Consider the following 20992-nt stretch of genomic DNA (forward strand, 5'->3'; position numbering starts at 1 on the left):
TGCACTAAAAATCATGTATAAAAATAAAATGCATAATATTAGATCGGTGGTGGCAGCAGATGAGCTACTAATGTTTATGGGGAAAGATAAGGGGGCTTCAGGGCAAGCGTAGCATGAGTGTATGAGAAACTAGTACGAGAATAGACACTTAGTAATATATGGTTATATATGTACGGGCATATATATCATAGTACGCAGTAAGCAGTTGGCTATCCTGTATAGGGAGTTGTAGGACGGGAACTCAGTGAGGGACACTACCTTCTGGATTTTCCAGATAGATAGGGTAAGAGTTTCCCATGGGAATGTGAGGGGTAGAGTAGGGTACGGGGATGGGTTGCATTGGGTAAAAAAAGAAAAAAAAATCCTCATTTTCGTCCTTGTTTTTGTTTATGTTTTGAAGAGTTGCCATTGTTATAGTGTTGTATGGTCATCTTTCTATTTTCTAATGAAGATGGTTATTGGGTTTGTTTTGTTTTTGTTTTTGAAATGTTGGGTAACTGGTATGGGGATGGTGATGTTGATGGTGGGAGGATTTCTATGTTATGAGTAAGTTGAAGATTATCTCTTGGAATATTAATGGCCTGCGCACTAGTCCTAGGAAAAATAAGATAATGCAATATCTTTGTGACTCTGATGCGCAGGTGATTATACTCCAGGAGACTCATTTAACGGAATGTGAGTTGCTTTCTGTGGTTAAAAAGAATAGATGGATTGACTTTTGTGTAATGACCTCGCAAACAACACACATTAGGGGTGTAGCAATCTTTTTTAAGAAATCTGTCAACGCGAGATTAGTTTCTAAGATGGTGGATTCAGGGGGTAGATGGGTTATTGTATCTGTAATTATAGCTGGATCCCCTATTACTATAGTAGGATATTATGGTCCTAATTGCGATGATCCTTCAGTCCTGCAAACCATTTTCTCCCACCTGCTCTAATTCCCAGAGACAGTCATCATAGCAGGAGACTTTAATATTGTTTTAGATCCTATATTGGATAAGTCCCCGACCAGTCGAGCTATAACTTTGTCTAAGACTAGGTCTTTTTTGCATGATAACATGAAACAGTTAGGTTATGTAGACATCTGGAGGGTAAAATCAGGGCAACAAAGAGGTGTTTCATTCCGTAACCATAAGTACCATCATCAGTCGATAATTGACTATATCTTGATCAGTCAAAAATTGGTTAATTTGGTGCAAACTATCTCTTAGCTCCCATTTCATCTTTCGGACCATGCGGCCGTTTATTTAGAATTGGAGGGCTTTTCTAAACACCCCACGAGAAGCTGGGCTTTTGATCGCTCTTTGCTTTTGTCATTGGAGGTTATTAATTTTCTGAAAATAGAAGTTCAGAATTTTATGGATAACAACATTGGTTCAGCTTCCCCTGAGTGGGTATGGGACGCATTTAAGGCATTTTTAAGGGGCCTGATAACGAACAAGGCCACATATAAGAAAAAGATCTATAGAGAATTGGTTGCCTCTTTGGAGGCTGAGATGGCTAGAGTGCAAGCAGAAACAGTTTCGCACCCGGACGTCCCTGCTAACACTCTACAGGAGTGGCAGAACAAGTTAGTTGTCCTGAAAGGGGAACTGGGTTCAGTCTTGAATTCACGGGTCCTTGAGAGGTGGGAGGCGAGAAAATTAGCTCACTTCCAATATGGAGAGGGGGCAGGGAAGTTGTTAGCTTGGAAGGCAAAAACCGACCAGGTTAGAAATAATATAGATTCAATTATTTCTGGGGGTGTAACATACTCTTCCGATGAAGATATTAGAGGAGCGTTTCGGGATTTCTTTAGCAACATATATCACGAAGATAAAGATATTGAGGAAGTGTAAGTGGAAGACTGGCTGAAGGGAATATCCCTTCCTGAACTGACGCCTGAACAGAGTATTTCTCTGGATCGGGAGATTGCGCAGGAAGAGGTTAGACGTGCTATCTTAAACTGCAAGAAGGGTAAGGCAACCGGCCCAGACGGTTTGCCATCTGAAATCTATACTGCCCTGGTGACAATAATTCTCCCTTTTCTTACGGCTTTGTTTAACCAGATTCTTCGGGAAGGATTGTCTCCTCCTATTTCATGGAATAATGCTTCCATAACTCTAATATTGAAACCAGGAAAGCCAGCTACATGTTGCAGCTCATATAGACCGATTTCCATCCTAAACTCTGACTATAAGATTTTTGCATCAGTTTTGGCAGATAGACTGGGAGCAGTAGCAACGGGGGGTTTGCATTTAGATCAAAAGGGTTTTGTGAGGGGTCGACAACTGTATGAGTTGACATATGATCTTATAGCAGCCATTGATATGGCAACTATGGAGTCTCTCCCATTGGCTGTACTTACATTGGACGCCACCAAGGCCTTCAATAGGGTGAACTGGGTGTACCTGTCGAGGGTCTTGGGTAGGTTTAACATCAGGGAGAGATTCCGGCGAGCTGTGAGACTCTTATATCAGAATCCTTCGGCTTCTTTGTTGGTAAACGGAGAGTTGTCTAAGTCATTTAACATTACGCGTGGTACACGTCAGGGCTGCCCTCTTTCCCCCCTCCTATTTGATTTATACATTGAGCCCTTCGCTCAACGGCTGAGTGATGAGCATAACATTAAGCCTTTCACTTATGGGGGGTGGGGAAAGAAGGTAGCCCTGTACGCGGATGATATGCTTGTTTTTTCCTCAGAACTACGTACGGCTTTGCCTTGGCTCTTGATTTTGGTAAAGTATCAGGTTACAAGATTAATGCCTCTAAAACTGACATCATGGTTTGGAATTATCCTGAACCTGTGGCAGGGGCTCAGTTGAGCTCTAGCTTGCGGTATCTAGGCCTTAATATTGTCAAGGATATAAATAAAATTGTACCATTCAATTTTTCTAATGTTGCCAAGGAATGTCGAAGACTTATGCGATCTTGGTTTTCGCTTCCTATATCAATTTTGGGCAGAGTAAACTTAATAAAAATTTCTATTTTGCCAAAACTTTCGTTTTTGTTTAACACCATTCCCTTATTTTTTTAACCCTCTTTGATAACTAAACTTCAGTGTAATATTAGTTCTTTCATATGGAATGACCACATACCCAGGATTTCCTGGAAAAAACTTAGGCGGCGTAGAGAGAAGGGGGGCTTAGCAGCGCCTGATATACACCTATATGCATGGGCATTTCAACTTTCCCATGCTAGGATGCTGCTAAAAATGCCCACAAATTCTGGAATTGGATGTATGTTTGCAGCATTACTTAGAGGAGAGGGTGTGACCCAGCAGGGTTTTTTGTTTAAATTTGGTGATCCGAATTTTTTTTAAAAAGTGAAATCGAAGGTGTTGCGAGACATGGCAAAAACATGGGGTAAACTTAGGTGTTTTATAAAGATTGGTTATTGTCCAAGCAGGTCACCATTGTGGAACTCACCGGATAGCCCGGACTGGCTCTTTGATAGTCTGAGAGAGGCAGGTTTGGAGGTCTGGGGGGACTTATTTGTGGAAGGCTGTTTGCTTCCATGGGAAGCTTTGCTATCTAAAATAGGGCCGGACTTCTCCAGGTTTAAGTTCCTTCAGATTGCAAGTTGGGCACACTCACAGATCTCTGCTAAGGGCAGATGCGTGTTAGGAGGAGATAGTAATCTAGTGACGTATTTATTGGATAAGCCACCAGCCAGAAAGGTGGTTTCACTATGGTATGAACTACTACTAGAAGAAGTGGATGGCGAATTCCAACTGCCAGAGCTGTTGTGGGCTTCTTCCATTACTGACCAGAACATCGAGAATATGTGGTTTACATCTTTTAAGATCATGTGGGATATAGTGAAACCTGCTTAGCTCCGTAGGAACCACCTTTTTACCCTACATAGGGCCTACTATTCGCCACAGAGACTTTCAAAATTTTCTAAAGACTCTTTAGTGGCATGTCCTAAATGTGGGCTAATAGCTGCCTCAGATATACATATGTTCTTTGAGTGTTCTTTTCTGCTCCCTTATTGGAATGCGATAAGACTATCACTTTCAACTGCTTTGGGTTTTGAAGTCTTGATAACGTCTCCTCTGGTAATTTTTGGAGTTTCACCTGAGATCCGGGGCCCAGCGAAAAATCTCCTCTTCTACTGCATATTGCTGGCTAGAAGAGAAATTTGTAGAAAATGGAAGGACCCGACTCCACCTACCTTGCTGGACTGGCGCACTTCAGTTCTACAAACCTCTAAAGTTGATTTAACAAGAGATCGTAATCCTGACAAGAGAAGTTTCTGGCTTCTTTTGAACTGGGCGTAATCGGAACATCGGGCTTTGGGGGTTTTTTGGGGTTTATTTTTTTCCCCAATGGTCCAATGATTAAGCTGCTTGGGAACTCCATGTGTTGGTATACCCATCAGGGCGTTCTCGACATTAGCAATGGGTATTTGACTGCAGCAATACCACTCTTTCTCTTTTATTGGTTGCCTTAAGGAGGTGCTATGGGAGTATTGAGACAATACTGGGACACGATATCCTACAAACAGGTTTGCGCCTCCACCAGTTTCTCTGCGGCAGTATGTCTCTCTTCTTGCGCCTCTATTGGTAACCAGGGGCGAGAAATGAGGACCAAAAAAAAAAAAAAAAAAGATCAGAACCCTTCTGTTTACTTTTCACGAGTACTGCTACATAGTCACAGTTTGACATCCAAAACGGAGGATTAACTCAACCTCATTGTAAGGTCCAGCAGCCCTATCCGTTGAACACATTATTGCAGCTACTAATGCTGACAACAACATACTTATTATCAAAGACATTATTTCAACTAAGTCGTAGAAGAAGAGTGCTCGATCTTTGCTGATGATGTTGAATTTTAAAAATGTACTGGATGAACTGTCTGTTACCAGGGAAGGTGTTATAGTGAGGCTTGAGAATCATCATACCTAAGAGCCTAAGACAACAAGTCACTGAACCAGCCCATGAAGGACGTTGTGGCATTGTAGCCACCAAACAAGCCCTAAGATGGCAGAGTGAGCTTCCTGAGCCTTGACGACTGATTTGAGGAGAAGTGCCATTGTTGAAACTGCCTTTCCACCAAAGTGACCCGGTGTCCAGTCTAACCTTGACTGACCATGTCTAACCTTTCTGCACGTGCCTTGTATAGAGTTGCTGTTTATTTCTTTGGACCCGTAGGAAATGGACATCATCTCATGGTAGTCAATGATGAGTATTCGCCCTTTCTTTAGTAGAGGAGTTATTGTTCAAAGGAGTTATTGTCAACAGCCCATGACAAGGTCATTGAGCAGCTGGATGACATCTTTGAAGCGTGAGGTATCCCCGCCATTCTCAAATCTGACAATAGTCTGGCATTTAACAGCAAAGAATTCAAGGAGTTCCTAGTCAGACTCAGTCTCAAACATCTGAAGAGTACACCTCTGTGGCCCCAAGCCAATGGTGTTGGGGAACGATTCATGGGTACCCTCAAAAGGGTAGTTCAATGAGCATTGATGGAGGAAATCGAGTTAAACTAGGCCCTGTGTCAAGCCCTCCATGCTTATCGTTCCACTCCTCACTTCACAACTGGTGAGAATCTTGCCGCCTTGCTATTTGGGAGAGCTATCGGAACCAAACTACCACAGTGGACAGCTGACCGATCCATGAATGCTGATAAGGTTCGTGTCACATACACTTTTCGAAAATGTAAAATGAAAACATATGCTGATCGGCGTCGACAAGCTCAGGAAATAGTCTTCAATGAAGGTGATTGGGTCCTGGTCAAGCAGAAACAAAAGCGGAATACAGACACTCTGTTTGCTGTCGATTCTCTGAGGGCTATGACGTGCAAAGAACTCATGGTGACAGCGCATCGTCTGGAAAGTCCATCACATGGGACTCACCACACTTTAAGCACTTACCTTGATGTTCATCAGAGTCTGCAATCATGAATGAGGTGTCCCCGCCAAATAGCCTAGATCAAGCATCAGAACCTGTGCCATTGGTGCCCAATCAGAGAGCACCTCAACTATCTTGTACAACTCGATCCGGCTGACTAGTGCGTGCGCCTCGATGACTTATTCAATCAATCAATCTGGATTTGTATAGTGCAGCTAATCACCCGTGAGGGTATCCAAGTGCTGAGAAAAACTCATTGGTGAACTATGCTGTAACTGTTGTTTATACATTTTATTTAACAAAGCGAGAGATGTAGTGTCGTGAGACTGTGCGCTAGGACCCTTGTGATTCTGGGCGGACTCAACAGAGGAATTACATCACTTACTGGGAGGTGTGAAGGTGTGGCTATTAACGTATATGACGTAAGGAGAGTGCAGTGCAGTGGCGGCACCTCCGCTAAGGCGGAGAAGCATCACCGCACTGCCAGGAAGCAGCAAAAGAAAGTAAAAAAATAAAATTGTAATACCGTAATGTTATTTTATTTTGTCATCCTGCTGCGGCAGCATGCGTGAGGGGGTGGGCGGGCTGAAGAGTAGGGGAGTAGTGGTAGAACACTCCTGTGAGCAATGTCTGTTTGGTCGGCCCTCTTGGACCGCCCAAAACAGTCATGCGCACTTCCCTGTTCTCCATGCAGGCTGCATTGCAGCCTGCATGGAGGACATGCCCACCCCTCCAGCCCCTGGCTGAGCGCCAAACTTGGCTGCGGGGAGAGTGGGAGCCCTGGTGCTTCCTGCTTCTAACAATAAGACAGGAAGAGGACGGGACACAGGAGAGGCAGCGGCAGCCAGCCAGCCGGGAGGTAAGTGATTTTTTTTGTTCATCCGATTCACCCCCCACCCCTTCGCCTCCACCCGCCCCACTGCTGCTTCAATGCAGCAGCCAAGACTGGTGCAGCGTGTGATCGTATGCTGTGGAATGAAGACGTCTGTTACATAGCTCCAAGTGTGGCATATTCATTTGCATTCTCCCGGGCTGGGAAGGATGCAACAATCACTGTGTGACAGTACATGTGAGGAGAGTCTACCCAGTCTCTTGGTATCTGTCTGTCCTATCCCCCAGAGAGTAATTTTAATTAACTCCAGACCAGGATGCCTTAACCATCACTCAGCAGAGAGGGAGGGGGTAGTCCCAGCAGAGGGAATCTTAACTAAATACAGATAAGAACCAGTGCCTACCCTAATCAATCAATCAATCAATCATAGCATTTGTAAAGCGTACTACTCACCCGTAAGGGTCTCAAGGCGCTGGGCGGTGGGGAATGCTGCTACTGCTCGAAAAGCCAGGTCTTGAGGAGTCTTCTGAAGGTCAGCAGGTCTTGGGTCTGTCGTAGGTGGATGGGGAGGGTTTTCCAGGTCTTGGCGGCTAGGTGGGAGAATGATCTTCCACCGGAGGTTGCTCTTTGGATGCGGGGGACTGTGGCGAGGGCGAGGTCAGTGGAACGGAGCTGGCGGGTGGGGGTGTAGAAGTTGAGTCGGCTGTTGAGGTACGCTGGTCCGGTGTTGTGGAGTGCCTTGTGTGCGTGGGTGAGGAGCTTGAAGGTTATCCTCTTGTTGACGGGGAGCCAGTGCAGGTCTCAGGTGGGGTGTGATGTGGCTGCGGCGAGGGATGTCGAGGATCAGGCGTGCAGAGGCGTTCTGGATGCGTTGAAGCCGTTTCAGGAGTTTGGCCGAGGCTCCTGCGTAGAGGGCGTTTCCGTAGTCCAACCTGCTGCTGACGAGGGCCTGGGTGACCGTTCTTCTCGTTTCGGTGGGGATCCACTTGTAGATCTTGCGGAGCATGCGGAGGGTGTTGAAGCAGGAGGAAGAGACGGCGTTGACCTGCTTAGTCATGGAGAGGGTGGAGTCGAGGATGACCCCTAGGTTGCGTGCGTGGTCGGTGGGTGTTGGGGCGGTTCCCAGTGCGGTCGGCCACCAGGAGTCGTTCCAGGCCAAAGGGGTGGATCTGAGGATGAGGACCTCTGTCTTGTCCGAGTTCAGCTTCAGTCGGCTGTTCCTCATCCATTCGGCGACGGCCTTCATTCCTTCGTAGAGGTTGGTTTTGGCAGTGTGAGGGTCCTTGGTGAGGGAGAGGATCAGCTGGGTGCCATCGGCGTAGGAGATGATGTTGAGGTCGTTTAGTCGGGCGACGTGGGCGAGCGGTGCCATGTAGATGTTGAACAGCGTTAGACTGGGGGATGAGCCCTGGGGTACGCCGCAGATTATCTCGGTGGCTTTGGAGCAGAAGGGGGGGGGGGCGGACCCTCTGTGTTCTGCCGGAGAGGAAGGAGGTGGTCCAGTCCAGGGCCTTCTCTTGGATCCCGGCATCGTGGAGGCGTGTTCGTAGTGTGTGGTGGCAGACCGTGTCGAAGGCAGCTGACAGGTCCAGGAGAATGAGGGCCGCGGTTTCTCCGTTGTCTAGCAGGGTCCTGATGACATCGGTGGCGGCGATGAGGGCAGTTTCGGTGCTGTGGTTGCTGCGGATTCCGGACTGGGATGGGGTCCAGGATGCTGCGAGTCAGTTGTTTGTTGACGGTCTTCTTGATGACCTTCGCCGGGAACGGGAGCCGGGAGATGGGCCGGAAGTTCTTGAGGTCCTTGGGGTCCGCCTTGGGTTTCTTGAGTAAGGCGTTGATCTCGGCGTGCTTCCAGCTCTCCGGGAAGGTTGCTGTCTCAAAGGAGATGTTGATGGCTTTCCGGAGTTGGGGTGCGATGGCGGTGCTGGCTTTGTTGAAGATGTGGTGTGGGCAAGGGTCTGACGGAGATCCGGAGTGGATGGTGTTCATGATCTTGATGGTGTCGTCGTCGTAAATGTTGGTCCAGGAGAGCAGGCGGTTGGTGCTGATGGTGGTCGTGGGGGCGGAGGTCACAGTAGTTGTCGGGGCGGTCATGGCGTTGAAGCTGTCGTGGATGTCTGCAATCTTGCGATGGAAGAAGGTGGCCAGCGAGTCGCACAGGTCTTGCGAAGGTGGGATGTCGTTGGTGTTAGAGCTGGGGTTGGAGAGTTCCTTCACGATGTTGAAGAGCTCTTTGCTGCTGTGTGCGTTGCTGCCTAGGCGGTTTTGAAGGAGGCCCTTTTGGCTGATCTGATGAGGTGATGGTGTCTGCGGGTGGCGTTCTTGTGGGCTGCGTAGCTGTCCGGTGTTCGTTCACGGAGCCAGTTCTTCTCCAGCTTTCGGCAGGTTTGCTTGTAGGCCTGGAGGTCTTCAGTGAACCAGCTGGCTTTCTTGCTGGTGTGACTGTTGGAGGGTTTCTTGAATGGGGCGAGGGTGTTGGCGCAGTCGTCGATCCACTGTCGGAGGTTGCGGGCGGCGGTATCTGCTTTGGTGGGTGGGCTCTGGGCGAGGGCGATGGTTAGCTGGTCTTTGGTGACTTTGCTCCAGCAGCGGCGAGGCATCTGTTTGGTGCGGTGGTGCGTGGTGGGTTTCCGGAAGGTGAAGTGGACGCAGTGGAGTTCGTGATGTGGTTGAAGGAGACATGGGGGCTTGCGGAGAAGATGGGGTCGAGCGTGTGGCCGACAGAGTGGGTGGGTGTTGTGACAAGTTGTCTGTGTCCGAGGTTGGCTAGGTTGTCGATTAGGGTAGTGGAGTTGGTGTCATTGTTGTTCTCGAGGTGGAAGTTCAGGTCCCCGAGGAGGATGTAGTCTGTGAAGGCGAGGGCGTGTGTGCTGACGAAGTCGGCGATGGAGTCGCTGAACTGTGGTCGGGGTCCGGGGGGTCTGCAGACAAAGGTTCCTCTGAGGGTGGTGTTGGGGTCAGTGTGAATCTGGAAGTGCAGGTGTTCAGCTATGCTGAGGGTGTCGTCGGTGCTGGTCGAGACTCTGAGGGTGTTCCTGTGGACGATGGCGACTCCTCCTCCTATTCCGTTGGTGCCGTCCCTGCGGGTGATCTTGTAGCCTTCCGGGATGGCTCTGCGATGTCGGGTGCCAAGGAGGGGTTCAGCCAGGTCTCCGTCAGGAAGGCGACGTCTGGGGAGGTAGAGTCGAGTAGGTCCCAGAGTTCAACGGCATGTTTGCGGGCGGAGCGGGTGTTGAGAAGGATGCATCTGAGATAGTTGGGTTATTTCCTGGTCGGTGGGTTGGCGGGTCGGATGCTGGTGAAGCTGCAGTTCCGGCAGGAGAAGGGTCCTTGGGTGCACTTCGGGGTGGCCAGGAAGCAGGTGCGTGATTGTCCGGCATTGAGTGCGTGGAGGGTGCTGGAGTCGTAGCGAAGACGGGCATCGTGGTGTTCGCGGGGGCCAGGGGTTCTGGTGCTGGGGAAGGTCCAGGTGCGGACGGGTGCTGACAGGCTTGCCTTACGAGTGCATTTGGCGCGCCAGCGGCTTGCCCGCTGCGACTGTCCGCTGCGCGGTCCCCATATAAGGGGAGTAGGGAGGGAGGAGCAGCTGGGAGGTGGGAGCGGATGGCGAATGGGTGAGCAGGGGTGCGGGGCTGCAGGGATGCAGCGGTGGGAAGAGCGGGGAAAAAACGGGTGATGGACGGCGGGGGGAACAGAAGGCAAAGCAGGGCACAGAACTAGCAGGAGGGAGAAAGGGAAAATAGGCAAGCTACAACGAGACAGGTACAATCAAGCAGTGCAGCAGTAATGAAAAACAACAGTACAACCGAAGCAGTACAGCAGTGTGGGGAGCGACCTGCTGCGAGCACCCTAACCCACCAAGCGTCCACTAAGAATAGGGATGGGCACTGGGAAGCTGGAATGTCCAGCAGAACAGATACTAGCTTGGCTCATAGTAAATACAATGGCTCAACATTCCCACCCAGTGAACCCACTGCCTCCCAATACACATATCCCACAGACAAAAAAAAAGAACCAGAGTGAGTGAGACAGCACAGACTTTATTTACAGCCACCAGATAGCCCTTCCTAAAGACAGGGTTACAGGTACCACCAAGTATAGATTAATGCTCCCACTACTTTCAGTCTAACCCAGTCTATGTAGAGAGGGCAGTAGCCACTCTCAATAAGAAGAGGGATGCACCATACAGGCCACCGCAACGCCAAGCTCTAGGGTCTTACAGCCTTTCAGCTTCAATCGCCTAGATTCTGGTCCTTGTTCGTGTATAATGGGTAAACAGAAGATTACAAGTAAAAAAAATGTAAAGTGATGCGACCTAAAAAGCAAGAACTTACAAAATTAGACATTTACTAAACTGGGGTTTCTTGGTAGAACTGAATGGGTAGGCATTCTACCATCTTTCCATACTTTCACGAAAATGGATCGGTCAAAAGGTTATGCCCCTTAAACACAAATCGGGTTGGAGTAAAATGTCACGAGCTTGACTCTTGACCAGCTCCACTTCGCCTGATGTCTTGACTACCTGCCTCACTCCTAATCTTGCTGGTCCATCGGAGGCCCGGGTTGTCTGAAATGAAAATTGCTGAGCATTCCAACACAAATATATTCGGGTGAATTAGTTATGCAGGAAGAGCATCGGACTTTTCAAATGTGGATCGCTCGACAGCAGTAGCAGATTTATGGCAGGCAGTTAGCTTAACTACACGGTGTGCTGTACGGTGCACGGCTTCCGATGCAGCAGCTGGATGAGCGAAGGATATGAGGCACTGTGTGCAGGAATGGCATGTCTCCCCGCGGGCTCCCCGCCTCCCACTGGCGGCCAGAGAGGGAGGAAGGCGGTGCTCATAGGAGAAGGGCACCGTCTAAGGAAAAGGGCTTGGCCGATGCTAGTGGACCGCCACAGAGACTGGCAAACGGGTTTACACTGGTAACAGCTGCATCAGACTCTGAAGGGGCAGCAGGGCACTGTACCGTCTGGCAGGCGACGAGACTGGCTGCCCCTCAAACCTGGCCGGCGACGTCTTTCAAGTACCTGCGCCTCCAGGTGAACAGACGCTCTTAGCGGGCGGTGGACGATAGAACGATCGGGGCTAACTGTAGTACTGAGTGAGTGACGGACAGGCTGTAAAAAGAACCCAAACGCATAGCCACATGCACTGTTGGACAGAATCGGTGACCCAACTACCTGCTCCGAATCGCCTGAGTGGCTTTGGTGACAGCGGACCTACTGACTCACAGAACGGCTTGCAACAGGCACACAGGTTCGTCACTGCCTCAAGTCAGCGTATCACATGCAAGACGAGCCTGTGAGAAAAGTTCTCTGCTCTAAAACTGTCGAGTTGGGAGCTAGAGCTGAGGAAGTTTATACTCCGGCGAAAACGGAAAGATAGGAAAACCCTGTGTCTGCAATCCACCACGGGCTGGAAGTAGCGCGCGGGGGTTTGACGCACATTCCTGGGAGAGGTCGTGACCGTGATTGACGGCCTCCGAGCAGCGCCCCAGCCCTAGCTGTACGCGTCCGACCTCTGATTGGTCGGCTGGTGGAGTCTCCGCAGGTGAACCTCACGCAGCCAGGAGTGCGCTCGTTTGCGCCAACCGGTGCGCCTTGTTGAGGGACGTGAGGATGGTGTTGACAACTTTGCGTTTGATGCTTTTGCTCCTTCTGTTCCTGAGTCAGAACCGGGCTGCGATAGGCTTGAGTCCGGCAAGCGAAAACGAAACGTTCCGGCGAGCTAAGGTGAGCATGGGGGCTGGCGGCAATAATGAATGTTGGCAGGATGGACACTTACAATAATAGAGGCGTGCGAGCCAACAGATTAACAGGGAGAGCCACGCCAGTGTCAAGGGTGTGGCAAAAGTCTCTTCTAAATTTGAAAAGTGTATTTCTTTAGCATGTGGAAACTTTAACGCACTAATAGGATTCTTTATAGCACTGCAAATAGGGGTGGGAGGAATTTGCGTAGTCGCACTACGCAAAGCTCTGCAAAACGGTAAAAAATCTCCGCGAGCTCGCAGAAATTCCGTGAACACGCGGAATTGCTTGTTTGCAATGCTTTTTTCCTGTTTGCGACTGCTGTTTGCGTGCTCAGGGAGAAATATCTCGCAAACACGCATTTTGAGAACATTAACACGCAAAAACTTCAGCGGAACGCAGTATTTTGAACAATTCCACGTTTCTCCGCGGAACCAGAAATTACCCAAATTCCGCGAACGTAACGGAATTTACCGCCCAGGCCTAACTACAAAGTACTTTTTAAAAGCGAAAGTTTTGTACAACTGGAAGTCTGAGCTCACATATTTCAAAGTTCTTTCATACGTCATAATAAAGGAAAATAGTTTTAGTAAAATAAATTCTTTGCTTAAGATAACACAAGTTAAGGTGGAAGTGCGATTTGTCCAGGTGTTCTGGTTTCACTTAGTGCAAGTCAGCCAATAAATGGGTATCTAGAATGTCTTTCCTTTTGTCAAGGCTTTGTATTTACGTTAGCGCAAGCTCGACTCGAAGGTTACTGAAACGCTACATGAGCACCAGTTACGAGTGCCGGCTTTAGCGATGGTGGCGGCCCATGCAACAGTTTTTGTTAGAGCCCCACCAATGACCTTCTCCGCTGATTCCCTCACCATCACCCTTTAACAGTGCCTCTTAAGTCACCATAACCACTCTCTTTGATATGCATTTCTTTTGTTTTATGGCACCACTCAGACCAGTGTAGGGTGTCCGAGCACCTTACGTCACACTCATTACACAAAGACAATGTATCATACATGTGTAAATCAGTGTATATGAAATATTACATAAGACAGAGGACTGCAAGGTGTAGGAGTCGCGTCATCCATACTGGTAGACAGTATAGTTTAAGTCTGGAGAAGCACAAACAAAATTGTAAACGTAGCACCATGGTTGGGGTTGTGTTTACTAATAAAGATTTATGCCAAATTAACTTGTTTTGCAACATTAGAATAATGAAACCAGGTGGGGGGGGGGGTCATAACTCTCTAACCTATACCGTGCAGTTTGCATGCAGCTGTTTGATGATAGTTAATAGCTGACTGTTCTATATTTGGATTTTAGCCTATAAACTGCAAGTAACAAAATAATCTCTCTGACAAAAGCAGTAACCCACTGAGCTACCCACATTATATGCACTTTATCTGCATGGTACACATTCTTTGCAGCAGGCACATTAACCTTACCTGCCCTATTTTAAATGAGTGAAGACTGCCACTAAACAAAACTTCGATCGCTCTCCAGCAGGTTGATTAATCACGAGAGTTATCTTGGAATTTTTATTGCTGCCTCAAAATTGCTGGAGGAAAAGAACTCGACAGCCGGTGCTTTTAAAATCATACTATACTTGAAAACCCGGTGCCTCCCGAAGTCAGCACCCTTGCAGTGGCACTGCCCTAGAGCTGGCCCTGCCAGTTAAATGACACAAGGTCACATGCAGTGTTCTAGACATAGGGAGATTAAGTGATTTGTTCTCCATCACAGGACGTTGAGCTGACACCAAGACTTGAACCTGGTTCCTAAGTTGGCAACTCTGACCATAACTCCACATCCTGAATAGAGGGAGGCAGGCAGATGCCACATAAAAGCTTGGCTTGTTATGGGTTTGAGGTTCCGACAGTACCTTGAGCCAGGCTTCAGGCTCGTACCTGGCGCGAGCATTCAGTGGCTCGCCTATCTCTATAATATAATCCGGGAACGAGGTTTTAATATAGGTGCGTGCAGGGCTTTAAGTGGGCCAGGTCCTGCCTGTGCTCAGCACTTGCAGTTCCAAAAAGCAGGTGCAAAGACCGGTCCCTATTGGACTCTCCATTTTTGCCCTCGCCCTCAGGGTGAAGAAAAAATAATCTGAACTCTGCAGCAGTACCGTACTTCACTGCCTTTAATGTAACTTCGAGACTCGTTATAGGTCTTTCACAGTCTCTTCATGTCAGAACTGAAGAATTTTCAATATTATATACAACAAAGACGTAGTTGTCCTGCTGGGGGCCCAAAACGTTTTTTGAAATTTTTTTACAATTTCCTGCAAATTTGTGGAGGATCCACTAATTTGCAGGAAAATGTAAAACAAAAACACACAAGCGATTTGTGCTTTACTTGCCACTCGGGTGGGCAAGGTCCCTTGGGAAATTGCTTATTTAGTATATAGGGGAGTGGGTTCACGTGAAGTCACCCCCCCCCTCCCCAGAGGTCTGTGGGCCCTGAGAACCCCATCGCCGGGGTCCCAGACGAATAGAAGAAGGGGAGGGGCCAGGTCCCAGAGGAAATTGATCATTTAATTTATAGGCAGAGAAGAGCGCACGTGGCCCAACTCCCCTAGCTGATTTCGACCCTGGTGCCCTGTCCCTTGGGAACCAGCTTTATTTTGTAGTGGGAGGGCGGCATGTGACCCTCCTCCTGGGCCAATTTTGATCCCCAGAGACCGCCACCCCCTAGCCTTGACATATGAATGGGAAAGGGGCAAGCCAATTTTGGCCCCAGGGACCGCCAACCAATATTTCCCCCCACCGCAGGGCTAGTTCTTGGTATGTCCTGGTGTGGGAGAAGTTTTAAATCTACCGCCTGCCCGAGGGTACAATATGTCCGCTACCAGCTGGCGGGAGCTTTAAAACTGCTCCCACCAGCTGGGAGTAGAATTCATCTGTTTCCTGCCTGCTGTGAAGCGATCAGGGAAAAAGTTATTTAAAAAATTGCTCCAGCCCGCAGGCGAATACAAATACTTTTCTAATTGTATCAGTCTAGAGAGAAGGAGTGAACGCGCTAGGAGCCGGATCTTGTTACTGAGGTCTCATTTCCAATGACCATCACTGATCTGGAATATTGTACTTTACCAGTAGAATACTGGACATGGTGATATTATTAGAAATATATTTCTATACCCTGATGAAGTCCTTGTTGAAGAGTGAAACGCGTTGGCTGGGCTGAATGTTCAATATGTGAAGAATAAAGTGTTTTGAAGACTTAAACTCTACTTTTAGTTGTGTGTTTATGAACTGAATGGAAGAATCTCTTTACCCATCTGGATGGATTTTAATATGATTAAATTCTCTTTCTGTCCTTTATATGGATGCTATTCCAATGCCCCAGTGACTTTTTGGAGAGCGCTCTCTATTCTGTTCTTATTGTATATTGTGAGGTCTTTGAGTGGTGGGGCCTTTTGCTGAGGTGTAGAGCTACATAGTAAAATCAGAACACTAGCCCTTGTGCGAGCACAAACGCCCTACTACAGCTCTGAGTAGCAATGCACCATTTTATTTAATTTGTTTTTTCAAATGTATTTTAAAGGCAGGGATATTGCCCAGTGGCGGCTGGTGAGATTTTAAAGTGGTGGGGCTGAAAATTTTTGGTGTCGAATGGCGCGCGAGCGAGCGCAGCGAGCGAGCCCGAACCACCTACGGAGGGTTCCCCCCCCGAGAAAATTTTGAAAAATTAGCAGCCAAATGGTGGATTTTCAAGACTTTCGGAAGCCATTGTGCTTAACAGAAACAGGCCACTGCCTCCCCTAAAACTATCATCAGTTCCAAGGCCTCATGAATAAACCATTCTAAATTGCAATAAACCACAATTAATTTTAACAATGTTGCATAAATAGGTTGGATCTGCCTACTGACCAAGTGGAATGATTGCACGCAGAAGGGTAGATGACGAGGAAAAAAGGTTTGTATTTACAGCACAGGTTCACAAAATGGAAACTCATCGAAAATCATGTAGGTGTGCAATAAGTGGTCTTAAAACAGGCACAACAATGAAATAGCATACATTTCTAAAATTTAATTTCACAGGCTACTATGGGAGAAAGTTTAAAATTATGTGAAAATTGTGCTTTAAAATTCACTATTAGTGCCCATTTTTTCCAATGTTTCTCAAAAGGAGAGAAACACCCACCTGATTACTACAATTCTGGTGCCTGCTCTCTTGACATATCATGTCCACACCTTTATATAGATGACAGTCAAAACAGACATTTGTTTGTGGTGTGTTGTTACATTAATCATGCAAATATTTTGGAATTTCAGAAATGTTAATTAATGTGATGTCATCAGGATTAATGTCATGTGACATCACTCCCTAGGAAGATTCAGAGTCAAAGGTCCTGTGTTGTCACTTCCTTTGACATCATTAGGGTCAAAGGGTATATGATATCACTTCCGTTACCCCAGACATTTTAGTGAATCAATGCTCATGCTCACCGCAGACAGTGGTCTAAAACAATGTGTAATGAACAGAAATGGGCCATCTCTACTAAACAGACTTCAATTCAAGTTGCTTTGGATTGCAATATCTTGTAAAACAATTATTTCAAGAACGTTTGTGAAGGCTATGGGACCCAAACACAGATGTACATTCCTACCACAGCATGAATGGATTTAAAACCTGATTGTAAAAGGTTTTGATGCATCTAAAAGTTCCAGTGTGGGTTTCATTGTATGTCACAGTCGGACTGGCCTATAGCGAACTCTGTCAGCGCCAGATGGGCTGGCCGTTTCATTGGCTGTTTGTGGGTTGCCTGTTTTAATAGTCTTGTGGCTGAATTGTTATTTGGTAATACCACAAACATTGCCTGCAGCAAGCACATGTGAATGCAATTACAGATATCTTGGAAAAACACATATACAGCTACAAGTTCAAAACTGGCTTCAGTTGCAAATGTGGACTACTTTTTTTTTAGATATCGGATTCGCTAGAAAGGACTACTTTGTTTTTGGTGCCCCGCCCAATTTTCTGTCTGAGTCCGGCTCTGTTTTATGTTACTCTTGTAGGACTCCTAGTTGAATTCGAAACGATGTCACATCTAGATGTATCAATTTGCTTTAGGAGTCAAGGCAGCCGCCAAGTCACTTCATACCGATGACGACAATGCCCCTAGGCTCACCCATAGAAACCGACTTGTTTTGCCAGACTTAAAAAGATTACCTAGCAGAGGCTTCCAACGGAACGCGACCAAAAAACAGACACTCAAGCGAAGGAGGAGGGTTGAAAAGCAAACATGCACACAAACGCGCTACTTGTGAAATACAATATGTTACTGCTCACAACATACTTATGTCTAAATTCCTGGAAACAAATGTAACATAATATGCCTCATACAAACGTTAAAATACTCCCTAAACAAAAATGTATAGAATGTTACTGTAGGTTACCAGTGAGAACCCTCAATTAGGCTGGATTCCATGCTAGCGAAACCTCGCAGCTGTATTTAATTACGTTTCGCGCGGGAAGGAAGGCCTCATAAATGTCTCTGTAATGCAGCGTGCTAGCATCGCTCACAGTCTCCTTCTCATACCCCGCGGTGATTCGTATGCTCTGTGCTGGTTCTTCCGCCCTGCTCCCCTAGGGTAGGCTTAGATTAATCTCTGATGTCATTAGCACGAGCCATGGCGTCCACATATGGGAGTCTAGAGAACGGTCCGGTAGGCCCTACCTGCCCGAGTTCACACACGTCTCACTCTCGGTCCTCCTGACAGCAACCTCCTGCAAGTGCAACCAAATGGATGGATGGTGGACTAGGCTGGCTGCTGCTACAGAGCACGACCGGTCCGCTTTCTTTTTTCAAAGGCCCCGACCTTGACTCACTAGTCAGTCTCCACCGCTCCTGACACGACACAGTCCGTCCCGAAAATGGCGGCTGCTGCTACATGCGCGGGAAGAACTACTCCGAGTCTGCGCAGAGGGTCCTATCCACTCGTCACAGGGACAGGTGGTTCACTTCTCACCACGCCCTGTGACGAGTTGGGAGGGGGTGGGGGTGAATCTCACACTCTCCTGTCTCCTCCACTCTCTGATTGACGTGGAGATGTTAGCAATCCCGGGCTTGTGTAAAAAACGCCCGGGGCTAACTTAATCTCCACGCCATCAGGGGGTGGAGACTGGGCCTCCAGGCTATGTCTTTGCCTGCTGATGGCGTCACAGCCTTCAGGGCTGTGAGGTTCTCAGCCGGCAAAGACATAGCAGGTGGTGCAGCGCGGGGGTATTGACAGTGGGAGGCAGCAGACTGACGACAGTGCCCCATGTTAAAGTTTGCGGCGATGTGTTCTTTTTCTTTGCGTTTTTTTATTTTCTTAATAAAAAAGAAACGTACTGGTATTTATTTATTTTTTAAATCAAAGGAAACTTGTTAAATTAATTAACTGGGAAATTACCTGGGGCGGAGCCCCGACGCCCACACAGAGAAACCGCCACTGATATTGCCTACTGCTGAATACGCCCCATGAAGGAGTAAGGAAGTGAAAAAGCAATTATGACTATTGGCCTGAGCAGAAACTATGCAAACTTTGAAAGGCCCAAATTCCACCTATTCACGCTTGGCCGAAGGAAAATAAAACTTTGAGTAGGGATTCATGCACCAAGCTTCTCATTGGCTCTCGAAGGCTGTTCAAGGTGGAGGAGCACTAGTCAAGTAAGCCTACTCAGGTTGTGGTTCATACTCCAGCCAGACTGGCACTTTGCACTTGATGGCGCTGAAGCGCATTTGCCTGCTTTGTGTCTGCATCCCTTCATGGGAGCACAGCACTTTTCTTGGATCCAAGCGACCTTTATTTCAAGGGTACTTTAGATGGTATCCTACTGAACTCCTAGAATCTCCTTCCAGAACAATTTCCACTTTCAATATTAGTAATGAATGACATTTCAGGGTAAAACAGAGACAACGTGGTGGTAGGAGACTTGCCCTCCTTCCATTTTGGCTAGGACCGCAGCGTGGCTCCGATTTGGTGGTTGTCAGTTAGTTCACTCTTAGCCCAGCTCTTCTCTGACTTGGGACCATTTTCCTCTTTCATGTTCAGTGCAGACTAGAATACAAGCAGAGTCTGTCCTGCAAAATTAAACACACACAAACCGGTTAGTAAGATATAAGAATCGCTTTATTGTAAGTCTGGAAAAAAAACCACTGCTACTTCGTAATTACAGGTGAGTAGAGAGGACAACTTTCCTGCAATAAGATAATTAGAGACTTGTTTTTTTACTGGGATTGCAGGCGCCCCAGTATAATATTATGTATATTCGCAAACTCACCCATCTAGGTTAACCACGATACACCCTACACATTAGGGCGTAAAATTGGTCTACTTAGATAACACTCCTACAGCAGGTAAAGGTGTGACAGAACCGAAGGAATCCGTGCGGGATGTGAACAACGGAGTCTGCGAGCAGAAGGATGGCCCCAAAAACACAGCCACGTTTGCTCAGCACCCGAAAGGCCACCCGAGGCAGCAGTCAAGAAGCAAGGAGGCTCTGCACATGACCTTCAGAAAACTGCGTGTAGTAACCCCTCAAAATCATATATTTCGAAGTCAGTGCTAGGTAATCGACATAGGGCGGTTGTTTTATTATGTTTTGTCATTTGAGCGATAGAGGGGGCAGAAGATGAAACTATTTTCCGATTAATTAAACATGGATTGGATTGTCGGGCAGCAAGTGAATTCCAAAGTTTTTTCCTCATCCTCGCCTTGCATAGAACTCAATACAAACCCAGACGATGAGTCAGAATCCTAGATCACACCGCCGCGCTAGGTCTCTGCTGCGTGACGTGCACCCACTGGCTCTACCCTTCCCTGTTTTGCGGAAATCGACATGTACCTGCACATTTGGAATTGCAGCAGTCACGGCCATGAGTCAGAGATATAATACGTCAGTTTTCTTTGGATACTTCAGCTCTCCCCCTGGCTGGTTCACACAGAACTGTACTTGCTTATTAAGGAAAACCTCGCACGACACGCATTCCAGCGCAGTGTGTAATCTTTTATTAATTACGTCGTTGTTGACTTGGTGAAGATTAGTTTTTTTTCTATATCGGCTTCAGTTTTTCTCACATAAAACAGAAAGCTGGTGTCGGTGCTTTAGGTGGGCGGGTACAGTCAGGCTACATCAGAGGTTCATCTAGTTAAAGGGAGAGTAGCGATAATCGTCATCGGGGCAATAGGAGATTATAATCTCAGTTTACACGGTCATGTAAAAAAAAAAGGTAAAGCATAAACGCTAGTTTTTGCTTTACGTTTAAGGAATTAAGCCACACATTTTAAAATTCGTGTGAAACATAATGATATTGTCTCATTTGGGATCGGGATGAGGGGAGTGAGGGGTGCACAGGCTACCCACCCTTTTTAAGGCGTTGCATCGGGACAGTTCTAGATAGGAACTGTCCCTGAGAGACAGCTGGCTGGGGCCAAGAATGTGACGCCTCCCTGTCTGCAAGCAATTGGGACAGGGCCTTTCTATATGTTAGGAAGGGATCCAGCATCCGTGGCTTCATAGTTACGAAGTTCAGTTTCTGCTACAGGATCTACCTTTCTCCTGTGGTGCTACACAAGATATATCCTTATCC

General features: G+C 47.4%; 1 protein-coding gene across 2 annotated transcripts in view; it reads left to right on the top strand.

Annotated features, from left to right (window-relative positions):
- The first annotated feature begins 11503 nt into the window (after nt 1–11503).
- Nucleotides 11504–20992, top strand: part of MMP28 (matrix metallopeptidase 28) — a 496737-nt gene continuing 487248 nt past the window's right edge. Inside the window, exon 1 of one of the 2 annotated variants that reach the window (XR_014980049.1) lies at nt 11504–12402. Coding sequence is in view for 1 of the 2 variants with exons in the window: in XM_085649625.1 (XP_085505751.1) it covers nt 12289–12402 (114 nt within the window). In the remaining variant the exon portion in view is untranslated. The remainder of the gene's footprint in view (nt 12403–20992) is intronic. The other variant, XM_085649625.1, reaches the window with a different exon arrangement.

Source organism: Triturus cristatus, chromosome 3_2 (assembly GCF_964204655.1).
Source record: "Triturus cristatus chromosome 3_2, aTriCri1.1, whole genome shotgun sequence".
Taxonomy (NCBI): Eukaryota; Metazoa; Chordata; class Amphibia; order Caudata; family Salamandridae; genus Triturus; species Triturus cristatus.